Below are 27,882 nucleotides of genomic sequence, written 5' to 3'. Positions count from 1 at the left end.
GGAAGTATCCTGGTCTGGGGGTGAGGGTGCGCCGCACAGCTCCTGTAGCCGTCGCGGTTTCCGGTGCTAGGTGGAGGGAAGGAAGGAGGGAGCCGGGAGCGGGGCCAGGGGAGCAGCCGCGCTGAAATCGGCGGAGGGAGCCGGAGAGAGTGGAGCGAGAGCCGAGCGGAACCTGCGGGGGCGGAGGCGGCGGCCGCAGCGGCGGAGCTGGGAGCAGGAACAGGTGAGGGGCTGGGGAGGAGGGAAGGCGGGTCCCGGTAGAGGAGAGACTCGGGGTGGGAGCTGAGAAGATAGACCCCCACCCCCACCCCCGCTCGCTCGCCCGCCCGCCCGGCACTGCTTGGCATGGGCCGGTGTGGTCCTTCCCACCAGAGAGCTCGGAGAGGGGGCGCCGGGCCAGCCACACGCCTGCCCCCGCATTTGAAGGACACGGAGCTGGGGTGGGGGTGGAGGGCGCACATGGATTTGTCCTCCGCCTCGCACAAGGGGGCGACCTGGGCTGCGGTTAGGTTCCCCTCGCCTGCAGGAGGTGGGCTTTTGAAGGGTTGGGGTTAAGGGGGAGCAAAGCAGTCCAAGGTGAGGTGACGCGGAGGCGGTGATGGCTGTTTTGTATCCTTTTCTTATTAAAGGGCTAGGGAATGTCGCTTTTTCCTACCCCTTCTCCCCCTCCACCTGAGTAATAGACCAGAGAGAAGCCTTGCTATGGTGACACCCCCTCCCCCCATCGTGGCGCAGGGGTGCTTAGGGGGTTTAGGGATTAACCGGGAACACAGGCTAGTGGGGCACCCCAGGGGCACTATTCTGGTGGAGGCTGAGCTTTCGGGTCTTGGGGACCGCACGTCGGGAAGAGGGCAGCAGGTGGGGAGCAAGAGGAGAGGAGGCAGGAGGAGGGGGAGGGGATCTGATCTTGCTTGGAGAAGAGAGGTGGTGCCTTCCTCCCCCAGGCGAAGCGGGGGCGGTCTCACAGGAGGAGGGAGCATCTTGTCACTGGCTCTGAGTTTCTGTCTTCCAATCCGCTTTCTTTCTTTAGGAAGTACCAGGATTCCCGGAACAGAAAATGGAGCCATTGCTTATACCAATGTCTGCGGGAAGGGGGCGGGGGTGTGTGGAATTCCCTGCTGAAAACGGACCACTTGATTAGCAAAGTGGTAGCTCCTCTTTTGGGGGAGTTGCCTTCTTTCTGGGTTGTATTACTGCTGGTCTCTCTCTGGCCAGGCCAGGAGGAGTGTGGTATGTGGTCAGGAGTGAGAAGAAATAGTGAGGTCATCGGGTGAGGGAGAAATGTAACTTAAAACCTGTCTCTGCCGCGGTTGGATTGGGTCACCCCTGGTCTATGGCATGAAAGTTTTATTTGGTAGGAGATCTGCTGCAGGAGTCTGATTGCTTGGGTCAGTGCAACAGGGCAGAATCTAGTCTCTGCATACTTCCTTCCGTGTCCCTAATCAGGTGTTGACAGTCTTTGCTGCCATTTTGTCTTGAGCTTGTTGTTGGGGGGTCTCCACTTGCTATGACTGGAATGGGTCAGTGAATTGGTCATTGTACCTTAGACCCGAGTTTGAATAACACGTCTAGAAAAGCTCACTCTAAGAAAGAAGCTGATCCACCTTTTCACAGAATGGATCATTGACCATGGATTCAGCTGGGAAGGGTCCTCCTGTATCCCATATACACATGCCTCCTGCCTCCCAGCATAGAGTTATTACCTTGCGTAGTCAAAATTTTTATGTGTATGTCTTGCTTTTCCAAAGAGAAGCTTTTTGAGTGCAGGAATTGGATCTCATCTTGTATCTCCCACACTGTCTGTGCACACTGTAGGCACTCATGATGAATACAGGATGTGAATGAATAGAACTCAGGTTTTCTGACCACAGTTTAAGGAAAGAGGAGAGGGCTTGGCTGTCAGGGAGAGTGCCTGAAGATAGCTGAGTGAGGGTGTAAAGATCCTTAGCCTTTGTAATTAAGATGTCTTGGTCTCTCCACCTTCCTAAGAGGCACAAAACAGTCATGGATAATGAAAGTAAGACCCCAAAAGAAAAATATTAGAACACAGTCATTATTTATCAGAAATCCCAGATCTCCTGCTTCCCCATTGTGGGCAAAGGGGTCTCTCCATTAGACCTAAGTCCTTCAGAGTGTTGTCTGTAGATTGGGATCCTGGTAATTATGGAGAAGGGAGCCAGTGTATGTATGTGGTGCCTGGCATAGAATTGGTGCCAGTGAATGGTAGCTGCTATTATTAAACTGAATGCAAGTGTAAAGGAGAGCAGACAGCAGGCTAGAAAGAGTGGAAGTGAAGTCTTAAGTGCACAAAGGGTCATAAAGTGTGTTTACCTCTGCTAGTCTCTTCCACTGCAGTCATAATAGAGAAAATGGACTCAGAGGACAGTGGGTGGGATTTGTTGGTCAGAAGGAGGAAGTTCTTTAAAACCAGGTTTGTTCAAGCTGAATCAGTAACTGAGGGAAATTGTGGAATCTGCTTCCTCATATACCTTTAGAAATGGATGTCAAGAGGCTTGAGACTCAAAACATGTCACTGTATTTGGCTCTCCTCACCATTTTTTTTTTTTAATTGAGGTATGGTTGATTTACAATATTGTTTTAGTTTCAGGTGTACGCATAGTTCCCTTCACCATTTTTGTTTCAAGTGAATTTAGAGGCAAAATGGTATGGTAATTAAGAGTGTGGACCTTGGAATCAGACAAAATTGAGTTCAAATCCTGCCTCTGCTAATTACTAGTTGTGTGATTTTGGCGAAATTATTTGTCCTCTTTTAGCTTCATTTTCCTCATCTGTAAAGAGTATGATAATGATGGTACCTATTCATAGTGTTGGCATGAGAATTAAATGAGGTAATACATGTAAAGCACTTAGTATTATACAAAGTACACATAGTAAGCCTCAAGTAAATGTTAGCTGCTATTAATAATCACCATCATCATAGAAATAATAACATGAGCACTCAGGGCTGCCTTAAAGAGGAGGTTTACAAAAGAACAACTTGCCGCCTGAAGCGCCTGTGTAGAGGGATGATTGTTACCATGACTTTCTGTGCTGGTCGTAGGCTTACGAGCAATGAAATCTTTTTTTCAGCATCAGCCTCACAGAGGCAGCTCCTGTTGCCTGAGTGGGAGGTGAAGCTGGAGCAAGGCAGGGGCCCTGAACTATCAACTTGGATGTAGGGTGAGGATATGGGGGCTCAAAAAATAGTGTTCATGTTAGAAAGGTCAGTGTGACTCTGAGGTAATGGTTGACTCTTCCATAAAAGAGCACCCTGATTGTCCTAGGTTGGGCATTTAGTTTCCTGGCTCCCATTATTTTAGATTTCAGTTAGTATTTCAGCATCCTCCATTTCCTGGGCCACTCTTTTCACTTAGTCATATCTCCTTTAAATGTCTGCCTTTGTTTCAGAATGTACTGTATTAAGATCCAGAGTTGCGATATCTGTAATTCTGTCTACTGTACCTTTTCCAACATCTATTGCAAATATAGGTAGAATGCTAATAAAGCTTTTTGATAATGAAAGGACATGGGGAGCTTTTGGAGAAAGTTCTACAAATGTTTGAAGGCTTTGTATTGTAGTCTAGGAAAGAACTGACTGAGGTAGGGAGTCTATGAAGGTGTTAAGAGATTTGGCATGGACTTCTGCAAAGGATCTGCTTGCACCATATGGACCAGAAGGGAAATGGCTCAAGATTTCAGGGATCCACCATTAGCACCATATTCCTGAAGAAAGGTGAAATGCCTGGGTGTGGCAGATCTTAGTTCCCTGACAACCAGGGATTGAACCCGGGCCCTCGGCAGTGAAAGCGCGGAGTCCTAACCACTGGACCTCCAGGGAATTCCCATAACCTGTCCTTTATGAGCTTAAACACAAGAGTGTCAAGCATAAATGTTTAAATTTCAATATGATTTAGGATGCAGAAGTACATTTGCTCTCTATTGGAGTGGTTTTGTCCCCTATCCTCCACTTTAAAAAAAAAAAAGCAATTGAACTTTACCTTATATAAAATCTTATTTGAAGTCTGATACGTAAAATGCATAAAAGTGCTGCTGCTGTGGTAGTGGTGGAGAGTGGCGGAACATAATTAGAGCCTCTCATATAGTTCTCCCTTTCCCCCAGGCAGGCTCTGAATCCCATCCAGGGAACCCTAGGGCTCTGAGAACGTGGAAGCCACTTCTCCAGTTTGTCAGATACAGGAAAAGGATTGGAGATCACCTAAAGAATACTGTCTTCCTCAACCTCACAGACGTTTGCCATCATCAGTAGAACCGTGTTCAGCAACAAGCATATCAGTCACTAGCTACAGATCAGTCATGGAGCTGGGTGCTGGGAACATGAAACATGAATAAGGCATGGTCCCTGCTGGCAAGGGACTGAGAGTCTAGTGAAGTACTTCCCAAACTTTTTCCCACCATGGCATACAGAGAAAATGGTAATAGTGAAACAGGCATAGCTGCTTGCAACCTGAGATGACTGGCCCATGGGCTCTAGCCACCCTAAGCCCTGCCTAGCTGTCCAGTATTGACGGGATCAGTATCTCCAGCTGACCTGTATTGCATTAAAGGCACATTATTTGGGAAGTTCCAGCTCTGGGAAGCAAAACACACAAAGGTGAATAAAACATTCTGTGGTAAGTCCTAGAGTAGAAGTGTGTTTGAAGTACTAAGGGATCACAGATGGCTCTTATCGCTCAAGGCAGGTGATTCCCTGTCTTCTGTATCCTTAGGCTGCTCTATGATGGGTGGCCTTGTCCAAATCATGGCCTCCTGTTTCACCTGTTCACTGGCAAGTCCATCTTTTTTTTTTTTTTTTTTAAAGCAGGAGCTCTTTTTTTTTTTTTAATCTCCTTTTTAATTTTTATTTATTTATTTATGGCTGAGTTGGGTCTTCGTTTCTGTGTGAGGGCTTTCTCTAGTTGCGGCAAGTGGGGGCCACTCTTCATCGCGGTGCGCGGGCCTCTCACTATCGCGGCCTCTCTTGTTGCGGAGCACAGGCTCCAGATGCGCAGGCTCAGTAGTTGTGGCTCACGGGCCCAGCTGCTCCGCGGCATGTGGGATCTTCCCAAACCAGGGCTCGAACCCGTGTCCCCTGCATTGGCAGGCGGATTCTCAACCACTGCGCCACCAGGGAAGCCCCATCTTTTTTTTTTTTTAATTTTTAAATTTAATTTTATTTTTTTATACAGCAGGTTCTTATTAGTCATCCATTTTATACCCATCAGTGTATACATGTCAATCCCAATCTCCCAATTCATCACACCACCACCACCCCTGCCCCCACCCGCCGCTTTCCCCCCTTGATGTCCATACATTTGTTCTCTACATCTGTGTCTCAGTTTTTGCCCTGCAAACCGGTTCATCTGCACCATTTTTCTAGGTTCCACATATATGCGTTAATATATGATATTTGTTTTTCTCTTTCTGACTTACTTCACTCTGTATGACAGTCTCTAGATCCATCCACGTCTCAACAAATGACCCAATTTCAGTCCTTTTTATGGCTGAGTAATATTCCATTGTATATATGTACCACCTCTTCTTTATCCATTCGTCTGTCAATGGGCATTTAAGTCGCTTCCATGAACTGGCTGTTGTAAATAGTGCTGCAGTGAACATTGGGGTGCATGTGTCTTTTTGAATTATGGTTTCCTCTGGGTATATGGCCAGTAGTGGGATTGCTAGGTCATATGGTAATTCCAGTTTTAGTTTTTTAAGGAACCTCCATACTGTTCTCCATAGTGGCTGTATCAATTTACATTCCCACCAACAGTGCAAGAGGGTTCCCTTTTCTCCACACCCTCTCCAGCATTTGTTGTTTGTAGATTTTCTGATGATGCCCATTGTAACTGGTGTGAGGTGATACCTCATTGTAGTTTTGATTTGCATTTCTCTAATAATTAGTGATGTTGAGTAGCTTTTCATATGCTTCTTGGCCATCTGTATGTCTTCTTTGGAGAAATGTCTGTTTAGGTCTTCTGCCCATTTTTGGATTGGGTTATTTGTTTTTTTAATATTGAGCTGCATGAGCTGTTTATATATTTGGGGGATTAATCCTTTGTCCGTTGATTCGTTTGCAAATATTTTCTCCCATTCTGAGGGTTGTCTTTTCGTCTTGTTTATGGTTTTCTTTGCTGTGCAAAAGCTTTGAAGTTTCATTAGGTCCCATTTGTTTATTTTTGTTTTTATTTCCATTACTCTAGGAGGTGGATCAAAAAAGATCTTGCTGTGATTTATGTCAAAGAGTGTTCTTCCTATGTTTTCCTCTAAGAGTTTTATAGTGTCCGGTCTTACATTTAGGTCTCTAATCTATTTTGAGTTTATTTTTGTGTATGGTGTTAGGGAGTGTTCTAATTTCATTCTTTTACATGTAGCTGTCCAGTTTTCCCAGCACCACTTATTGAAGAGACTGTCTTTTCTCCATTGTATATCCTTGCCTCCTTTGTCATAGATTAGTTGACCATAGGTGCATGGGTTTATCTCTGGGCTTTCTATCTTGTTCCATTGATCTATATTTCTATTTTTGTGCCAGTATCATATTGTCTTGATTACTGTAGCTTTGTAGTATAGTCTGAAGTCAGGGAGTCTGATTCCTCCAGCTCTGTTTTTTTCCCTCAAGACTGCTTTGGCTATTCGGGGTCTTTTGTGTCTCCACACAAATTTTAAGATTGGCAATTCCATCTTGACCTGCATAGTGGGACCAGATTGGGGCAAAGATTTACTAGGGCTTTAGGCTGATTACTCATGGAATTTAAGTGATTTTGTAATTAGCAAAGTACAGTATTCTGGATATCCAAGGCTATCGATGTGGGCATTGGAGCAGCCATTGAATATCAGGAGATGGTGCAGTTGTAAACTGGTCAGATTCTAAGAATAGGGCAAGCTGAAAGCTTTGGTGAGAGGATAGTGCCACAGAATGTTCCAAGGAAACAAATGAGTCTAGTTTTTATCCAGTCACTGTTTTATCTAGCGAAGTCATGTATTCTGAAGCAGACTTAATGCTCTGCTCTGACTAACTTGCTGAGGGTTGTCCGTAGGAAAAGCCATACCCTTTCTCGGTGTTTGGGTCTTTATCAGGGCAATTTAGAATCCTTCTTCACTTGGTGTTGTGGCCTCCTTCAGGTCATCCTGTACTGGAGTCTTCCTTTCGGACTAGAAGGGAAACTGGCGTAGGATTCTGGCTTGAGTCTAAATGCTGCTAGTTGAGTTAAATGGAGGCTAATTTTAGTTAGATATGTTCTAATTTATAACAAGGTCATCACTGATTGCCTAGTAGCTAGGTTCAGTAGGTATTTTTCAGGCCTTATCTTAATTTGACCTTTCTACAGCCTTTGACCCTCCTTTTTTTTTTTAATGTTCTCTCCTCATTGGTGTCTCTGATGTCTCACTCTCTTGATTTCCTTTCTACTCTTTTGGTTGCTTCCTACTTTCTTTCCTGGCCTTCTTTTTTGCCCGTTGCTTTAAATGTTGATGTGCCCTAGGTTTCTGCCTTTGGCCTTTTCTCCTGTCTCACTGTACACGCTCTCCCTAGATATATCAATTAAGATGTATCAGTTGCAAAAGATAGAAAACACACCTGTGGCTCAAACAATCAAAGGATTTATTAAACATATAGCAAGAAGTCTAGGTGACATAAGCCAGACACAAAAGGACAAATATTGTTTGATTCCACATTTATGAGATATCTAGAATAGTCAAATTCAGAAACAGAAAGTAGAGTGGTTGTTTCCAGGGGCTGGGGAGAGGGGGATTATTGTCTAATAGGTACAGAGTTTCAGTTTGAGAAGATGAAAAAGTTCTGGAGATGCGTGGTGGTGATGGTTGCACAATAGTGTGAGTGTACTTAATGCCACTGAACTGTACACTTAAAAATGGTTAAAATGGTAAATTTTTTTTTTTTAAAGATCTATTTATTTAATTAATTTATTTTTGGCTGCATTGGGTCTTCGTTACTGCACACAGGCTTTCTCTAGTTGCGGCGAGTGGGGACTACTCTTTGTTGAGGTGCGGGGGCTTCTCATTGTGGTGGCTTCTCTTGTTGTGGAGCACGGGCTCTAGGCACGCGAGCTTCAGTAGTTGCGGCACGTGGACTCAGTAGTTGTGGCTCGCAGGCTGTAGAGCGCAGGCTCAGTAGTTGTGGCGCACAGGCTTAGTTGCTCCGTGGCATGCGGGATCTTCCTGGACCAGGGCTCGAACCTGTGTCCCCTGCATTGGCAGGCAGATTCTTAACCACTGGACCACCAGGGAAGTCCCTAAAATGGTAAATTTTATGTTATGTATATTCTACCACACACAGAAGTAGTCCAGGGGTAGAACACTTATTTTTTTTTTTAACTTTTTATTTTATATCGGAGTATAGCCGATTAACAATGTTAATCGTTAATTTCAGTGTTAATCGTTGCTGTGTTTCAGGTGCACAGTGAAGTGACTCAGCCATACATATACATGTATCCATTCTCCTCCAAACTCCCCTCCCTTCCAGGCTGCCACATAACTTTTTATTTATTTTTTTAATCCAGCAACTTAACAGTGTTATTAAGGACCCAAGTTTTCTCAGTTTTTCTGCTCTGATATCCTAGTGTTCTTATGTCTGTCACTTCATGTACCCAAGATACTCCAGCATCTCACCCTTCTACATTAACATCCAAAGGCTGGACAAGAGAGCATTGACATATGTTCTTTTTTAAGACTGAGGAAAACTTTCCCAGATACTCCCAGCAGACTTTCCTTACATCTTATTGCCCAGAATTAGTACGTAACCATTCGTGACTCAGTCACTGGCAAGAGAAATGGAATGCCCACATCCCTTCAGCTGATCAGTTTTCATACCCTAGGGCTGGTGAGGGGTAGTTCATACCCACTCCCTGCCAACATCTGAACAAAGTAGGGGTTCTGTTAGCAGAAAGAAGGGGAAGGTGGCTGTTGGTAGGCAGTCGGTAACTGCTGTCATACTGGATCATCTTGGTTCCTCTTGGGGCTTCAGTTACTATCTATGCAGATGAGTCTGTATACCCAGACCAGACTTTTCTCCTGAGCTTCATACCTTAGCACCTGAAACTTCACGTTAATCTAAAAACAAACATCTTCACTCTCAGATCTGTTCCTCTTATGTTTTCTGCCTAAAGAATTGCCACTGAATCACACAGGCCAGAAACCTGGGAATCATCTTTGACTCTTCTCCTCTTCCTTCCTACGTTTAATTAGTCATTAAATCCTGTGGATTTTACTATTTTGTTGTTTCAAATCTGTCCTGTCCTCTCTATTGCCACCTCTGTTTCAGAACTTTTCTTATCTGTATTACTGTACCTCCCAAGTGGTCTCTATGCTTCCAGTCTTTCCCCCTTTTAACGTATTCCCTAAACTGCTGTCAGAATGGTCTTTCTGGGGCTTCCCTGGTGGCGCAGTGGTTGAGAGTCTGCCTGCCAATGCAGGGGACACGGGTTCGAGCCCTGGTCTGGGAAGATCCCACATGCCATGGAGCAACTAGGCCCGTGAGCCACAACTACTGAGCCTGCGCGTCTGGAGCCTGTGCTCCGCAACAAGAGAGGCCGCGATAGTGAGAGGCCCGCGCACCACGATGAAGAGTGGCCCCCACTTGCTGCAACTAGAGAAAGCCCTCGCACAGAAACGAAGACCCAACACAGCCAAAAATAAATATATATAAAAAAATTAATCAGTTAATTAAAAAAAAAAAAAAGAATGGTCTTTCTTTTTGTTTGTTTGTTGTTTATTTATTTATTTATTTATTTATTTATTTATTTATGGCTGAGTTGGGTCTTTGTTGCTGCGCGCGGGCTTTCTCTAGTTGCGGCAAGCGGGGGCTACTCTTCGTTGCAGTGCGCCGGCTTCTCATTACAGTGGCTTCTCTTGTTGCGGAGCACGGGCTCTAGGCGTGCGGGCTTCAGTAGTTGTGGCTTGCGGGCTCAGTAGTTGTGGCTCGCGGGCTCTAGAGCACAGGCTCAGTAGTTGTGGTGCATGGGCTTAGTTGCTCCGTGGCATGTGGGATCTTCCCGGACCAGGGCTCGTGTCCCCTGCATTGGCAGGCGGATTCTTTTTTTTTTTTTTTTTTTTAGAATTTTGGTAGGAACTTTATAAATTTATTTATTTAGTTATTTTTGGCTGTGTTGGGTCTTCGTTTCTGTGCGAGGGCTTTCTCTAGTTGCGGCAAGCGGGGGCCACTCTTCATCACGGTGCGCGGGGCTCTCATTACCGAGACCTCTCTTGTTGTGGAGCACAGGCTCCAGATGCGCAGGCTCAGTAGTTGTGGCTCACGGGCCTAGTTGCTCCGCGGCATGTGGGATCTTCCCAGACCAGGGCTCGAACCCGTGTCCCCTGCATTAGCAGGCAGACTCTCAACCACTGCACCACCAGGGAAGCCCAACAGGCGGATTCTTAACCACTGCGCCACCAGGGAAGCCCCAGAATGATCTTTATTTTTTAATTTATTTTTTATTTTTTAATTTTGGCTGCGTTGGGTCTTCGTTGCTGTGCGCGGGCTTTCTCTGGTTGTGGCGAGCGGGGGCTACTCTTCGTTGTGGTGCGCGGGCTTCTCATTGCAGTGGCTTCTCTTGTTGCGGAGCACGGGCTCTAGGTGCGCGGGCTTCAGTAGTTGTGGCTCGCGGGCTCTAGAGCGCAGGCTCAGTAGTTGCGGCGCACGGGCTTAGTTGCTCCGCGGCATGTGGGATCTTCCCGGGCCAGGGCTTGAAGCCGTGCCCCCCCGCATTGGCAGGCGGATTCTTAACCACTGCGCCACCCGGGAAGCCCAGAATGGTCTCTAAAGCACGTATCTGATCATGTTACTCAGTATGACCTTTAAGGCCCTTCATGATCTAGCTCCTGCTTCTCACTCCAGCCCCATCCCTTCCTTTTACTCACCATGCTGCATCCACATAAACGACCTCCCAGTTGCACCTGGCTTTGGCTAATAAATGCTCTCTCTAACTCAAGTCTTTGTGCCTGTGCACACTCTGTTCCCTCTCCCACCTTCCCTATTCCTTAGTGTCTGATTATTTCCTATTCTTCCTTTAAGAGTCAGCTCAGGTGTGACCTGAGAATCATGTCTGGGAATCGTCCTTTATCCTCCAGTCTTGATTAACTGCTCCAGCTTTCTGTCCCCATAAAACTATGTGCTTATCCCACTCTTATCCTCACACAGTAATCCTCTGTTTCCTAGTCTTTCTCTCCCATTGACTGAGTTTCATGAAGGCAGAAACTGTCTTCCTCTGTATCCCTGGTTCATTATACTCAATAAATGTTTAATGAATAGATGGAAGCTGACATCAGAAGCTGTTTCTTGGCTTTGGGAAATCTTTGAGTCTAATAGAATTCATTGAGATACTAATCTAGGAGTTCTTGTGTGCTGATTACAGTGCTCTTGAGGCAAAAATTTGGAAAGTTTACAGAGGTCACAAGCCAGCTGCACTAAGGAAACTAAATACAGGCAGACCCTGCTTTGGTTTTCTTAAATTTTTTGGTCTGCTCCATTGGCTGTGCTAAAAATAGCATCTCTATTAGTGATATCTCAATTTGAAGATTGTTTGGGAATAAAGCTGCACCCTGCAGTTTAGTGCACCCTGCCTGGGCAGCACAGGATTTGGGAGGCTCTGGTCGTCCTTTCCCTGGGCCCATGCAGCCTGAAGAGGAGGTGCTGGATCAGGAGTCCCCTCGGGGTGTCTCAGGACACACGCCTGCTTCAGGAGTGGGCAGTGTGTGTGGCAGACTGAGCTGTGACTCTCAGAATCCCCTGGAGGGTGAGGCAGGCATGCCTCAAGTCCAGATAACTGAACAGTCAGTGACAGCAACGGCCTGCCCCTCCTGGAGGGTGGGAGAGAGGGATTGGGGGCAGTAAGTGATTGTCAGTGAGGACATCCTCAGGTGAGGCTTAAATCAGCCAATGTGCTTGGTTGAACTCCTGCAGTGTCGCACACGGAGGAGATAACAAAGTTTGTAACTGTAAAATAGAATGTTGAGACATACTCTTTGTTAATAGAGATATGACTATATTCCATTTTTCACCTTGAGCCACTCACCTTTAGTTTTAACTGCTTCCTGTTTCTACCAGCCCATAGAACCCTGGTATTTTGCCCTGTTGACACAGGAGTGCCATCTGTGGCAAAAGAGAATGACTACAGGCAGTACAGTATATAGGGATACAATCCAGGGTTTGTTTGTTTGTTTGCCATCTGCTTCCCAGAGCTTTCTCTAGGAATGCATTATGGTGAAAGTGAGAATTGGCTATATAGCCATAGATTTGTATTCATGGCACAAAGCTGAAAGTTGCCACCATCCTGATGGTAGGGGCAGTATGCTATCTGGAAACAGGCAGGGACAGGGAAAGCCAAGACAAGAAAGCCAACACCCCGTTTGGAATGTTCATCTGAGTCAAGCTCCTGATTATATTAAAGAAGAGTTGTAATGTCCATTAATTTCAAGGGTTTGGGCTGCCATGGGGGACACATGGTAACTACTTGAATATTTCGTTTGTTATCTATCAGCCCCACTGAGTATTAAATGGCAAGAGAAAATTTTACCAATTTTAGTCTTCTAATCCTTTCATGGCTTTCCCAAACCAGTCTTGGGGTCAGTATGTGTGGAAAATGGCCAAGAATTGACAGGAAAGCTAAGCAACCATCTGTGCATTACACGGAGATAACTGCTAGGACAGAAGAAATGATATAAGGACATCCTCAGATGAGGCTAAAATTAGCCAGTGTGCTTGATTAAACTCCTACTGTGGGCTTGGCACTGGGAGCAAGGAAAGATCCAAAATAAATAAAAGGCATAGTCCTTGCCCATGGTGAGTACACAGTTAAATTGGGGAGACAGTAAATATACAGACTTATAAAAGAAGAAAAAACTCCATAACATAGTGCCACTTGAGTGGTTCAGATAATTCAGGGTGCTTTATGTAGCATGCCAGAAAATAGAAATAAGTGTAACACTGGGATCAGATTTTGAACCAAGACTTTAGCATGATAGCTTAGCAAAGGAGCAAACCAAAGGACAGTGTATGCCATGTTCTGGGGCAAGGGATATCTTTCAGCCACTACTCGACTCACAGTTGGTAATCATTTAGCCAGCAACAGTTCCAGTCATGAAGGAAAGCAAGATAAATGTATGGTATAAATTCAATTCAGAGTCTGGGCCAAAGCCTGTTACTTAAGCTTTAAAGCAAAGTATCATCTGGAGCTGAAGGAGATGACACCTGAGCTGGAGACAAGATAAAAACTAGGAAGACTTGGGGAAGGTCTAAATTTCTGGAAGTGACGGCAGCAGAACCAGAAGTCTGACTACCACAGATTACCAAGGTTGGTGGGATCTGATCTTATTAGCTGGGCAGGTGTCCCCCTCCTGCCTCAGGAAATCTTCGGGAATCTGTCTGCCTGGGTGGTTGAGGCAGGATGAGCAGGGAGGATGGCTAGTGGGCGACTTGGCTGAAGTTGAGGCCAAAGTTGAGCCAGGCCCTCCCCCTGGGGTGTGAGCGCTCTGGGTCAGGGGCAGGGCTCATCTGCGGAACCTACCCGGAGCACCACGCCTGGCTCATTAGTGGATGTCTGGGGAGGTCTTTGAAGATGAAACACTCCATAAGCACTCATTGTTTCTGTTTTTTGGAAAAACTAGTACTTTGGTCTCCAGGGACTGTTGATCTGGCTCCTTTGTACTAGTCTGGAATTCGCTGCAAACTGAGGAGAGTAGGAAACAAACAAAAAAAAACCTGAAATCGTTTTTGAAAAAACAACTAAACTCCCACCAAACCCCGCCATGCTTTAGCTTGTAAATAGGATTCCTCCCCATCCACCTTTCACATACTTGGGTTTGTGTGCACTCTGTCTTGACCTGTTCTTTCGCCTGCTGGGTTTGGGGGTGTGCGTGTGTATATCTCTGGTTCCTAGACTCTGTAGAGAATGCCAGCAGCTGGCATATGGTGACTGCTGAATAAGCTGCCCGCTGATGCATGTCTCCCGCAGGCCCAGAGAACTGGCTGGCACGGGTGATTCTGAACCCCCGTTTCATTGTTGTTTCAAAGATTCATTTCTGTGGCTGTCCTGAGCCATAGAGAAGGGAGGGAAGAAGAGAGGGAATGAATGACTCTGATTCTGTCTGTCGGGGGCAGTGGATGGGGTGGGCAGATAGGCATTTTGTACTTTTGTAGTGTTCTAACTGCTCCCTTCATTTTTCCCTATTATGTAGCAGGCAGAAATGTCTAACCTGAGTGAACTGCTAGTCAGGTCAGTAGAGACCTGGGAGTTAGTTCAGTTATTCAACTACTGTGTGCCAGGTACTAGTCAACGTAGGGAACACAGCAGGGAACAAAATAGATAAGGAGCTGACATTACAGTAGGAGGGAAAAACAGTACAGCAGGAAACAAATACGTAACATGTCAGATGGTGATAAATGCTATGAAGAAAAATAAAGTGGGATAAATGGTGTAGAGAGTGGTGTGTGTGTGTTATAGGTGGTTATGGAAGGCCTCTTTGATAAAGTGACGGTCGAACAGATGCCTGAAGGAAGTGAGGGAGTGCTGCATGAAGGCTGTCTGGGAGAGGAGCATTCCAGGCAGAGTGAATAGCAAGGACAAAAGCTTTGAGGCAAGAAAGTATTGGGGAACTGAAGTGGAGTACGCACAGGGGAGAGTAGATCTGATGAGAGAAACGGGAATGCAGATTGTGCCGGACTTTATAGGCCTTGGTATGGCTTTGGGTTTTACTGAAAAGGAGCTATGAAGCCCAGAGAGGGTTTTGAATAGAGGAGCAACATGACCTGGTTTCGTCTTTAAAATCAGTCTGGCTGCTCTGTGGAGAATAGACCGAAGGGGGTTAGGGCAGAAGCAGAGGATGAGCTGACTGCCTCACTGCAGGTGGCCATGTGGAGCAGCTGTCCTGGGATGGGCCACGGCGAGCCTAGGACCTACCTGGCTGAGGAATGAGGGGCAGCCTCTCGCCACCCTGTCTCCCAGCTCTCAGTGCACTATTGTAGGAACAGGGCACGACGTTAGCAGCTGGCATTTCACAGAGTGGAAAAGATCAGCCTCTTTTAGGAGCGCTGCTTTCTTATTTCTTCCTCAGTAATTTTGGTGTGTAAAAGGACGGTGTAGAAATATAGGAAGGGAAGAAGCAGAGTGTCTTGATTAGAGCTGAGAGCATAAACCTTGGGAACCTGGCAAGCCTGAACCTCGTTAGGAGTCACTAAGAGCCACTCCTCATTCCACTCCCTCCTCTCCCACCCTTTCCAGAAGTCTCAGGGTAAGGTTGGGGGAGGGAGAGGCATTAATGATCTCCCAATGCCTTGGGGTATAGTGTAGAATGTCAGGACTGAAGGGACTTTAGAAATCATCTAGTTCAACCCCCTCCATTTACAGGTGCAGATAAGGACAGGTGAAACAACTCATCCAAAGTCACATGGGTAGATTACTGGCAGAAACAGGGGTCGTGAATGTTCACTGCTTTATCTCTGCTCCCAAAGGCTCAGGATGTGTCTGAGTGGGCCTTGATCTTCTTAGTACCCTCAGGCTCTCAGTTTGTCATGAAAGAGCTCCAGCCATGACTTTAGCCGGTGTCATTAATGTGAAATCCTGACAAGCAGATGGTGGTAATAAGTTTGCATTTCTTTGCCTAGGATCAAGTCCTCCATACCACGGACCAAGCCAAAACCAGACTGCCACTGCCCTCACTGCGCCCTACTGTCCTCAGAAAGCGGCTGCTGTGATCATGGGTAATATCTTTGGAAACCTTCTCAAGAGCCTGATTGGGAAGAAGGAGATGCGCATCCTGATGGTGGGCCTGGATGCCGCAGGAAAGACCACCATCCTGTACAAGCTAAAACTGGGCGAGATCGTCACCACCATCCCCACCATTGGTAAGGGCACAGCTTGGCTGTAGGCTTTCATGCCAACCGCTGAGCCAGACAGGGGGCCTATCCCTAGATCCCCCATCTGGCCACCAGGCAAGTCCTTGCAGTTTGTGGGGTTCAGGGAAGAATGGTTATTTAGCTTACTGGCAGGTGCTGGGGCTGCTGTTTGCCTATCTACCCTGACCCTCTCTAATGCGGGAACTTCAGCCTGGCACCCAACAGCGGCCCTCAGGCACTGAGCTGGTTTGTTCTCTGTTGTTTGAAAAGCAGGTGAAGGGCTTTGATGTTCCTGCCAGAGGCCTGGAATTGCTTCAGTTTAGATCCTTGGTGGCCCTGATCCCGGTTAAGACCTGTCTGCGGGAGAGAGAACATTTGCCTTGTAAAGGCGGCTCCAGATCGTCATCAGCAGCTGGTTCTGTATTTGGGGCTCCAGGACTATAGCTCACTTCCTGTTCTTCACTCTGCCTCACAGGCCCCACTTCTTAGCTGAGGCAGACTCTGGTGGCCAAGGTACAGGAGTGGGGCTGAGTCATTTCTTTTGCAGGAGGGAGAGTCAAAAACTGAGAGAATGAATGGGGAAGGTTGTCTCACCAAGGTGATTGTGAACTTCCTGACTGGCCCTCTTCGTCCTCTTCCACTTCTCTTAGGTTTTCTTTTTGGCCTTCACACTACTAAGTCAAGGAACACCAGGTCTGAGGAAGCCTTAGCTTTCTTTCCCTTGCTAGGACATGGCCATGGCTGGGGGAAACAAACAACCCACTGGGGCATCGTGTGCAGGCCTGGTGTTTCAGGCCAAGTGACCATTGTCTGTTTTTGCCAAAGGGTTCAACGTGGAGACAGTGGAGTACAAGAACATCAGCTTCACAGTTTGGGATGTGGGTGGCCAGGACAAGATTCGGCCTCTCTGGAGACACTACTTCCAGAACACCCAAGGTAGGGCATGTGAATTGCCTATGGACTGGCATGGGTTGGTTGGGTGTGAGCAGAGAGTATGGCTATTGTTCTTGGTTATCGGTAACCAACTCTTGCCCTGCTGCAGTTACTAGGGGTGGAAGACAAGGAGAAAAGGGAGCAGATATTTGGAGGGTATAGGAGGGTGTTTTCTTTTGGTGGTGGGGGAGGGGAGTTGATCTGCCGTCTCTGTGCAGCCCATGTTCTGCCTCCCTAGGGTTGATATTTGTGGTCGACAGCAATGATCGGGAGCGAGTAAATGAGGCCCGGGAGGAGCTGATGAGGATGCTGGCAGAGGATGAGCTCCGGGACGCTGTGCTCCTTGTCTTTGCAAACAAACAGGTGTGACATCTTCCTACCCCTGGGTTTGAGAGAGGGCAGCCTGGCCGTGGAAATCATGGGGTCTTGGGGCCCATTGTGTGGGAAGCCCCATGACCATGCTCTCAATTTTGAAAGTGTGGGAAATATGATTAGTTGGCTTCTTTATGCTCTTCTTCTTGTCCCCACCCCATCCCAGCTTTAATTAGCAACATTTCTGTCCAGAGGGACTGGTGTGGTTCACCTTCACCTCCTGTCCCTCTTTTATCTTACCTATTGTCTACTTTAGTGGAACTGCCCTCACTCTTACGGTCAGACAGACCTGATTGTACGCCCAGTCTGAATCACCTCTCCACTTCCCTGCCAACCCATGTTTGGTTTCCAACTCCTCAGTGGAATGACCTTTAGTGCCTTGGATGCGGAGTTCTAGGATGATTAAATCCAAAGTAGTTCTTTAGGATCTTGCTCTGGGTTCCTACACTGAAGGAGGCGGAGAGGGTGCTAGTCTACAAGTCTTTGGTAGATGGTTGCTCTAGAAGCCTTCGAAAGATCCTGAAGCTCCTTTTTGTTTGTCTCCCTTGTGCTCCAGGATTTGCCTAATGCTATGAATGCTGCTGAGATCACAGACAAGTTGGGCCTGCATTCCCTGCGTCACCGCAACTGGTACATTCAGGCCACCTGTGCCACCAGCGGGGACGGGCTGTACGAAGGCCTGGACTGGCTGGCCAATCAGCTCAAAAACAAGAAGTGAGAGCCAGACAGCCCTATCTGACCACCCCACCCACCCCTACTGTCTCCCTGCCCCAGCCCTACCCTTTCCTTCCTGTTGCCAGTGTGGCCAGGGCCCTGGGTTTCATGTCCGCATGCCCAACAAGAGCCTTGCCGCCCCTTCCCTCCCCTCCCCCATCCATGACCAGTCCCCAGTTGCTGTCCTAATGATGAATCATTCCAATTTACCGGATTTAAAACAAAAACAAGGTTGTTATGGTTTCATGGGGTGCCCCCCTCCCCAAGCTCTGGGGTTGGGAGGTGGGATGTGGTATTCTCTCCAGTTTGCTTCGTTTGGCTCCGGTTGGTGTGCTCTTGGCATCTGAGTCCCTTCTCTCTCCCCATAGGCCCCTCTCCTGCTCCCCGTCTTCCTTTCCTTTGCCGCTCTCCCCCTGTTCTACATGGAAATTGCACGGGCCTCTCTTTGTGTGCGTGCATGTGTGCGCGTGTATATATCTGTATAGAGAGATATATATGGGGGCCAAGGAGCGGTTGGAGGAGGTGGAGTGCAGCTCAGGGCTTGGAGCCAGGACACTGCCCACTCTCGCCTATCATCTTCCCCTCCCATGTTGGTGAGATAAAGGGAAGGAGGGGGAGGGAAGGCTGCCCCAGTCCTGCACTGGTTCCTCTCCTCTGCAGGTAGGTGTTTTCCTGAATGATAGGACAGATGATGGACTTTCTGCCACCATCTTCCTTTATCCCTCTCTCCACCCCACTTAGGGCAGGGGGGTGGCATTTATCTCTAGATGACTGTTCCCAAGGAGATGCCATTCTGCCCTGCCTTTTAGTGGGAAGGAGAGAGGAACCCACTCACTCTTACCAGCTCAGAGTGTTCAACTGATCCTCCCCCGCATCCTTAAAGCTGTTCCTCAGGAGCTTTAGGTGGGAGGTGGGGATAGGTAGCAAGACCATGGGGTGTATTTGGGACCCAGCGCACTGGGGAGAGGGGCTCAGGTTTTCCATCTTCATCCTCTCTTGTTATTAGGTGAAGGTGATACACAGATCAGTCCCATTCCTGCCTTCCTATCCCCCTATCTTCTGGTCTTGGGGCTGGGTGGTTCATCTGTCCTTTGTCAGAAGTTTCCTCACCCTGGTAGTTCTGCTGGTCTGACCAGAGCTGGCTGGCTGGTTTAATGAGGAGCGGGGAGTGGGGGTGACATAGCAGACCTCAGTATCAATCCCCCTGTTCTCCAGTTCTCTCTAGTCCAGGATGTGCTGAAGGTTGAAAATTTTCTGTTTCCAGACCCTCAGACCATCCTGCTGTCCCCCCTCTCCATCCCAACAGCTTTTCCCTGCCCTCTTCACCCACTTCCCATAAATGGATCTGGACGTTGGAATGGAGGGAATAGGACTCTGAAGTGGTTGTTGGTGCTGGTGGGATGCGGCGGTCTTCAGAGTCCTCCCTCCATTATGATGTAGTTGTTCAGAAGCTGCTGCTACTATGTCTCTGTCTACAGGAGGCGCTTGTCCCTGAGATCCTGGCCTGGGTCCTGACTTCTGCGGTTTCTGTGAAGCCGTGGCTTTTCTGTGGGCTCCTGTGTGTGCTGGCTGCGCCCTGAGCTCCAAGACGGCCGCCCGTAACCTTTCTGCTAACGTCAGGGCCCAGGGCCTCCACAGCGTGGCTGGGGGACCCCTTCCCAGAAGGGCTGTCCCAAGCCCCACCCCATGGGACTAGGCTTCCTGTCACCTTTGTCTACAGCAGGAGGATCAATACCCCCCAGCCCACCCCAGACTGAACTGTGAAAGAGAGGTTCCAGGGGTGTCTCCCCCAGTGCCAGCTCCTTAGTGATGTGTTACTTACCCAAGGTGCAGCGGGTGTATGCAGGTCTCTTGCTCTCTAGGCCTTTGTGTGTATGTGTGTATGCGTGTGTATGTGTGTTTGGTGGGGGGAGGGGGGTGCTGGAGCTTCTGTCTCATTTTAACATGCGTTCATTCCCCTGACCCCACAGATACTTCCCTCCACACTTTTTCTTTGCCTCTGTCTCTATTTTGTCAGATTTTTTTTGCTCCTGCTCCTGTTGCCTCTCCCTCCCTGAACCCTTTCCTTTGCCTTCTCAACTTAATCACTGCTGTTGCCTATTTGTCTCCCCTTTCCTTGGTTCTTTCCTACTTAGGATTCTTCACTCTGTACCTTTGTGGTTGGTGAGGACTTTGCCTCTTCTCCTGCCTCACGCCCTCTCTGACCCTGCCTAGGTAGATGCCAGTCCCAAATGGGTTTTTCTCATTTTAGACCCACCCCCACCTTGGTTTTGGGGGCTTCAGGGACTAGTGGGGCTGAGGGTGTTAGGAAGCAGCCTTAGAGGTTATGTAAGTGCTGCTTGAGGATCTGTCCAGCAGGGGGCAGTAAGTGATCTTGGTAGTATCCCAGGCTGCTAGGCCTTTGGCAGGGGTGGTCCTTTCTACATTCCCATTCACCTAAAAGCTCTTTGGGGATTGGGTGTTTCATTCCACTTCTGCCCACTCCCTCCCCCACTCTCCTCCGGTAGGTTTAATTTTTTGCTTTCCTTTGTTCCAGCCTTTCTTCTCCCTGGGGATTTCCCCTAAATTTCCCCCCTAAAAGTTTGTGGTGTTACAGTGGTAACTGCAGTTCTGAACTGGTTTTTCTCTTCTTTTTTCCTCCTCTGGAATGTAGACTGTATATGTTTAATAACTCACCTTCTCTCTCCTTGCTCAAAATGTGGGCTACGCGATGACTGTGACCCTGGTTGGAAATTAAACTTGTTTTATGCAGCTCTGGAGCAGACCTTCATGCTTGATGTGCAGCGGCCATGGGCAGTGTGTAATGGTGAGGGTAGTTCTGCTTCTGGTCCCGCTCTCCAGACTGCTCTTTCTCTCAGCAGCGGGGTAAAGGGTACCCTTGAATGGGGAGAGTGAGGTTATGGAGGAACTTAGGTTCATCTCCACACTGCTTACTATTTCCCGTCGTACCCCAAAAGGGAGCTTAAATGAATTGGGCCCCAGAGTGTGAGGGCTTCGTGACTTTGCCTTTCTAGTTGTAAAGGGTTTAACCCTGAACTTAGCCATGTTTATCACCTTTTAGTAGACATTACGGACTTCATTAGCTAGAGGGCCCTGAACTTGCAGTGCCCCGCACTGCCTCCACTCTCAGATCTCCCCAGGCCTGCGCATCAGGTGCTTCTAGTTGGAACAGGGTCCCCTCATCCATAGACTGGAGTCTGCTCGCCCGTCTAGTTCTGGATTTTGGCAGTGAGTAAGCCTGAAGGGTAGAGGTCTGGGTAGTATAATGAACTTGATCCTCCTTACAGCCAATGGCCCTGTGTCACCTCTGCTTTAGGTGTGTGGTTCCCCATTGTCAGGAGGCCAAGCCTCATCCAGAGATAATGTTTCGAGGCAAAAGACAAGCCTCTGTCCTCCCATCCCACTCCCACCATTACTGTGTTCCTCTCCTGCTATTACTCAGGCAAAGAAAGGGGCGGTGCTACCCTTTCTTGGGGTGGGGGGGGTGAGGTCTGGATGAGCGCGGCAGGCCTTCCCGACTCTTGCCTCTTTCTTAAGCTTTGAGGACAGAGGTCTTCCCAACCTGATGATATGGGAAAGGGACAGGATTTAGGCATATAATAGGTCTGAGAGCCCCAAGTACCAGTGTGAAGTATATCATTTGTATTCAGTTACCTCCCTGCTGCCTCCCCTGGTAATTCTCCTTTTCAGCCTCTCTCTTGCTATTAAAATAAGTCATCACCCTCAAGGACCAGTGCTTCTGCCCTTATGAAACCCTTAAACTGCTCCAACCAGACATCACTTTATTAACCCCTTAAGCCTTGAACACTACCCACTTACCCCTCAAAATCAGATGATGCTTTCCTGCTTCTAGGCTCCTCAAAAGTCCTGCTTGGTGACTGAGGTTACTGATAAGTTAGGAGCACTTTCCCAAGTACGTTATTTGTATACTAATAAATAGATAACTTCTAGAGCTACAACCTCGCATAAGATAATGATAATGGAGAGGACTTTAGCTGGATGGCAGGCCAGTGGGGGTCTTTTGACCCCTGACAACTTGGGGAAGAGGATGACCTAGTCCCTCTGTCCCTCGGTAGGCGGTCTAGGATGCCAGGAAGGAGGTGGAGGGAGCTCTCTTGTGGCTTTTGCTTAAACCTTCCATCTTTTGGGGTTGTGGGGGGACATGGGGAGATGAAAGGGAGACTTAACCTGGAAGGTAAATGTTTAGCATCCAGCTCTTAGGACAAACAGCCACCTTGTCTTCCCAGAGCACGAATAGCTCTTCATTCATGGCTTGGCAGGGGATCTGGGCCTAGCATCCACTTCAGGATAATCTGGGTAAGGGAGCTTCTAAGATGAGCCTCCAGGCTCCAGAAAGCCATGGGAAGTACTTGGGTTGGTCCAGGTGGGATGGAGGCAGTGACAGGGAGAATGAGTGTGAGTATGTATGACTTTTTCAGACTAGAGGTGTAAGGTCTGAAGGCTTTGGGGAGTCACCAGTTTCAAGTACCTAGACTGGTCAAAGCAGAAAACTGACAGGTATTTATTTTGTACCTTCTGTGTTTCCAGAGATGTGCTAAGAATTGAGTCAAACCACAGTACTGAGGGAGAGACCAGGGAATCTATTTCTGGGATACTCTGGAATCCTTGGGATAAACGTAGAGTACCACGTGGGGTAGTGAGAGTCGGGGAGTAAGTGTGTAGGGGTGATACCCCCTTGCTGCTTGCAGCAGGGAGTGGTGTCTTTGTGCAGGCAGTTATACTACTGAGAATAGTCTCTTTCCCAGTTCAGAAGGGTGTGGAGGTAGAAGGGTCAAAGTCCAGTTTTCTACTTTCTAGCCTGGTAACTGGAGGTTAGAGTATCAGGCTGGTCACTGGGGAGTCATAGGATCCAGGTGCCTGTTTTCCTCTGCAGGTTTTTCATTCAAATTAGGTTTCCTGGCCCTGATTACTGGGATGGGTAAGGATGACCCTGAGTTCCTGAGCAAAGGGAAGAAAGGGTTAGGCCTGAGGAAATCTGAGCCTTGAGTGTGGTAAAGGGCGCAATGCTGCTGAAGGCAGTGGTTGGAGGTCTGGAAGTGAGGAACCTGGACTAGGACTGTTCACCATCAAGCCTTGAAGGTAAGTGTCTCCTTGTTTGTGTCACTATGGCCATGAGCTGCAGAAGAGAGTATCTGAGCTCTAGCTTAGGAGCAAAGCTGGCTTCTGAGCTGAATGTGGTGGAGTAGAGAGGGTGCCTCTCAAGCCAGAACTCTGGCTCTCTGTGCCCAGAGCTGACCAGTTCTGCCCATGCACCCTTCCTGCCCCGACCCTTCCTCCAAACCAGGTGCATTGAGAGCTGTCTCTGAGGAGGTCTGGACAGTGAGTCTGGGCCAGGCAGGAGGTTTGAAAATGAACGTGGCCACCTGGCACTCCCTCCCACACTTTGTTGAGAGCTGTCCTAAGACAGACTCGAGTACAAGGCCTTTTAAGGGTTGGAGGGCTTAGCTTGGGGCAATGAATCACAGGGATTTGGATGCTAGCTTTTTTCTGAGTTCTGAATATAGGAATACTGCCTTTAGGTAATAAATAGGAGATGGAGAATCTGTTTTTGCCTATGCCAGATCTTGCACTGATGGGATGATACATCCCTGGCTAGAACAGCCAAAGGGCAGAGTTGGGGAGGGAGGTAATGCTTCATTCCTGGTTATGAGTGCATAACCATACCTAAAAAGAAAACATCTAGTCAGCCAGGGTATATGCATGCTCCTGAAAATATGCCATTCGATTTTGAACCCAGATTTGTATATGCTGACTCACAAGCTTTTTATTAACAATCTGTCAAACATATTAAATCCATTTAAAAAGCAGTGCCTTGCTTACTATCTGGCACACGATAGTCACTCAACCTTGATGAATGAATAAACATCATTGCCCTTGACCAAGCTGGACATGATGGGTGCCTCATGAGTCTTGGAAGCCAGGGGTCTGTGGTAGTCTCTCCTACTTGCTGACAGACACCTTTGAAGGTGGAAACCTCTCCAGGAGTGACCCTCTGATTAACTTGTGCCTTGAGTCAGGGTTGGGCCAGCTCCCCTACCTTTCCCAGGACCATCTCACATTTCTCTGTCCTTCAGGTTCCTCCTAACTTGATCCAAGGAGAAAGCTCCTTCCTCCATGGTCCCTTCCGGGTCCAAGAGGGCTTGTGCTGCCCTCTGTGGGTGACGTTGTCTTAGTTTTGCCCTTTTCTGCTACCATCCTCTCTCACCCCTTCCCATTCAGATTACTTACCAAACAAAGCCTCAGAGCTGGACAAGACAGTAGCCGTCCACCTCAGTGGCACCATTCCAGTCAGCCGATGCCTCAGTGCAGTATGTGGGGTCACCGCTTTGCTCAGAAACTTCAGTGGGTTCCCACTGCCATTCAAGGCTCTCCACAACCAGCTCTTCCTTCTCTCTCCAGTTACCTCTGTCTGGTCTTCTGGCTAAGTCCCTTACTTTAGCCAAACTGGTTGGTTCATTTTCCCCAAATATCTGGCCGTCTGCCTTTATACCCTTTCTCCCTTGTTTAGAAACAGTACTTTCCTTTAAGGTATGCAAAGCTGCCATGGCCTCTCTAATCACAAGGACGTTTTTCTCCTGGCCTGGCTCCTTTAGCTCCGCTAGCACAACTCCCTCAACACCTCCCACACATTGCCTTGGATTGCTGTGTATCATGTTCATTCATGCAATATTTTAATTTCAGAATTTATCTTTGTAACCAAAATAATTTTTATTGCAAAAGCTCCAAACAATACAGAAGTGTTCAGAGCAGCATGTAGGACTTGTTCCCCTCTGCTCACTCTGTCCCCAAAGGTTACCACCCTCAGCTATTTGGTGTGCATCCTCTAGTTCCTTTTCTAAATATATGTATCTAGACACATTTGGGGAGGGGTTAAAATATAAAGGGGCTCATCACATCTATTATTCTACCTTTTTTTTTTTTAACTTAAAGGTATATATGTTTGTCTTAGAGGTTTTCTATATTAGTATAGTTAGGTTTTCCTTTTTAATGGTTTCTCAGTACTGCATAGTATATAATATTTACACAAAATAAAACGTATTTGTCTGGAATCTGTTATATGGAGGGTATTGTGCAGCTGGCACCTAAGGGACTCCAGATATGATCACAACCTTGTCCTTGCCATCAGGGAGCTCGCTCTTTAGGGGAGAGGGGCAGGGAGGAGCGGGAATACACAAATAACCACAGCACGAGGGAAAATACATTAAAGTCCCCAAGTGTGCCTGAAGTTCAGAAATAAGAGAAGTGACTTCTAGCTTAGGGGATCAGGACTTAACAGAGGAGGTGATCTTCAAGCTTGGCCTGGAAGGAGCTTGACAGGTGAAGGAAGAGCGTGACCTGCACACAGAGATGAAAACACACAACGCAGGTTCATCTGATGCCATGAGCATGAAGGGGATTTGATTCAATTTATAAACATTTATCAAGCATCAAATGTGTCAGACATCATACTAGGCAATGAGAATATAGAAATGAGAAATATGAGGTTCCTGTCTTTAAAAGGCTTTCATTTTAATGGAATCAAAGCCAGGTTTGGAAAGGCGGGTTAAGACCAGATGATGAAAGCTTTCAATTGGCATATCAGGTAGTCTGAATTTAATTCACTGGGCAATGTGGAGCCATTGCAGGCTTTTTAGTGGGTAGGTTGGTAACATGACTGAAGCTGAACAGATAGCAACAGTGAACAGAATGGGCTAGAGTAGGGAGAGGCTGAGGCTGAGGGACTTATTACTCTTTTGTTGTTTTTTGTTTTAACAAGATAGAAGTTCATTTCTTTTTAATTTTTTGGCCACACTGCGCGGCCTGTGGGATCTTAGTTCCCCAACCAGGGGTCGAACCCATGCCCCCTGCAGTGGAAGCATGGAGTCTTAACCACTAGACTGCAGGGAAGTCCCTAGAAATTCATTTCTACCTCAGTTAAAAGGTGTCTGGTGGTAGGCAATCAGGACTGGTATGGTGGCTCTACAGTTATCAGTCTCTGATGACTTCTTTTTGTTCACTATCCTACTTACATCCTCATGGTCGCCTCACGGTCTGATATGGCTGCTAGAGTGTAATTCATCTCATCTATATTTCAGGCAGCAGAAAGAAGGAAGGGAAGGAGAAGGGGGGGGGGGAGGAGGTGGAGCACTGCGACACACTGCTTAGTTAAATTAACTCCCTTTAAGCAGCCTCCCTGGAAGTCCAGGACAATATTTCAAACACTTTGGTTTATGTCTTATAGGCCAGAACTTAGTCACGTGGCCTTATCCAACTTTAAGGGAGACATGGAAATATAGTTCTGTTTGTGTTTGATTTTTTTTCCTTTTTAAAAAATTTGAGGTATAATTTGCATAAAATGCAATGCACAGATCTTATACAGTTTGATAAGTTCTGACAGGCATACACCCATGTAACCCACATCCCTATCAAGATATAGAGCATTCCATCACCCCCAGAAATTTCCTCCTGCTGAGGGGGCTTTAAAAAAAAAAAAAACCCCAAAAGAGAGAAATAATGAAGGTTTAATTAGGGTGGTAGCTGTGGGAATGGAAAGAAAAAGCTGGAGAGGAGGGAAAATCCAAAGCAGACTGGTTGGATGTGGGGGTGAGAGGAGAATCAAAGAGAGTGCTGATAGCAGAACCAGGAACAGAAACAGGAGGTTGGGAGTGAAGTCTAGATTGTTGCAGGTGGGATGGAAGGCGAAAGAGGAATGAGTAAGGTATTGTGTTTGTTGATTTGAGGTGCTGGTCAAACATCCAGGTGGAGATCCCCAGTACACAGTTGTGTCTAGAGCTTGGGAGGGCAGTCAGAGCTCAATGGCATCATGGACCAGAGAGATGCTTAAGAGGACAAGGCCTAAGAAGTGATCCAAAATATGGTGACTGTGAGCTCACTGATGACTTTTAAGGGAGCAGAATCCAGATACCCAAGGCCTGAGGGGGAGTGAGGGCTTAAATCATGCAGCAGGGGATTGGTAGGGTCACCTGAAATAACTTAAAAAGTCTTTTAAAAACTGAAGTCCTGGGACTTCCCTGGTGGCGCAATGGTTAAGAATCCACCTGTCAATGCAAGGGACACGGGTTCTATCCCTGGTCTGGGAAGATCCCGCATGCTGCAGAGCAACTAAGCCCATGCGCCACAACTACTGAGCCTGCGCTCTAGAGCCTGCAAGCCACAGCTACTGAGCCCGTGTGCCACAACAACTGAAGCCCACAAGAGAAGCCACCGCAACGAAGAGCAGCCCCTGGTGGCCGCAACTAGAGAAAGTCCACGCGCAGCAACGAAGACCCAACACAGCCAAAATAAATAAATAAAAAGAATTTCTAAAAACAAAAAAACTGAAGTCCTTGCACAAACATAAAAGGGGTGTATGTAGCTGACCTTTTGACAAGTTTGTTGATGAAAGGAGAAAGGAAATGGTAATGTCAGAGGAAAAGATCAGGGATTCACCCCATCCTTACAGTGAAATAGCCTGTGCTCTTTTCAGTTACCTTAAGGACAGGGTGATGGGACAACACCCTTCCTCCTTTTGGGTATATGACCCCCAGAAAACCAAGCTGAAGGGCTGGATATGGGAGAGGGATACGACCTTTGGCAGCTGCTGGGTTGCGGTGGGCCAGCCAGACACTGCCAGGATAGGTGTGAGGACACATATATCTTTAAGAGGAAAGACCAGAGCGCAAACTGGCTGGACTCAGGTAGTCCTGGGTTTGAATCCTGTCTCTGTCGCCACCTAGCTAGATGACCTTGAGCAACTTACTTAACCTGAACACCCAGTTCCTCATCTGTAAAAGGGAAACAAGTATGCCTGCCTTTCAAGGTGGTTTTGAGGATTACAGACAAGTGTCTGGAACACAATAGTTAATCGTAAATGGGTGCTATTACGTTACCCAGCCCCTCGCTATGGGACCGAACGGCTAACGGACAGGTCAGAATCTCAGAGGGCAGGGAGAGCTCCCGGGGCCTCCTCCCTCCAGGAGGTGGGGACAAGGTGGAGGAAGGGCTGCAGGAGGAGGAGC

The 27,882-nt window shown here is 47.5% G+C and overlaps 1 protein-coding gene across 2 annotated transcripts; it reads left to right on the top strand.

Moving 5' to 3' along the window:
- ARF3 (ADP ribosylation factor 3) lies at positions 1–20,622 on the top strand. 2 transcript variants are annotated; one of them, XM_036866296.1, is made up of 5 exons: positions 8–223; positions 15,614–15,853; positions 16,670–16,780; positions 17,016–17,140; positions 17,706–20,622. In XM_036866296.1, exons 2-5 carry the CDS (start codon positions 15,706–15,708, stop codon positions 17,865–17,867), a joined length of 546 nt encoding a protein of 181 aa, XP_036722191.1. In that variant the 5' UTR covers positions 8–223; positions 15,614–15,705; the 3' UTR covers positions 17,868–20,622. The 2 variants fall into 2 exon arrangements, with proteins under 2 accessions (XP_036722192.1, XP_036722191.1); XM_036866297.1 differs by lacking the exon at positions 17,706–20,622 and having other exon boundaries at positions 1–223; positions 16,996–17,108.
- Positions 20,623–27,882: the final 7,260 nt, after the last annotated feature.

Source organism: Balaenoptera musculus, chromosome 10, assembly GCF_009873245.2.
Source record: "Balaenoptera musculus isolate JJ_BM4_2016_0621 chromosome 10, mBalMus1.pri.v3, whole genome shotgun sequence".
In the NCBI taxonomy this organism is placed as follows: domain Eukaryota; kingdom Metazoa; phylum Chordata; class Mammalia; order Artiodactyla; family Balaenopteridae; genus Balaenoptera; species Balaenoptera musculus.
The sequence above is the reverse complement of the archived record's forward strand: the minus strand, read 5'-3'. Positions and strand labels throughout refer to the sequence as shown.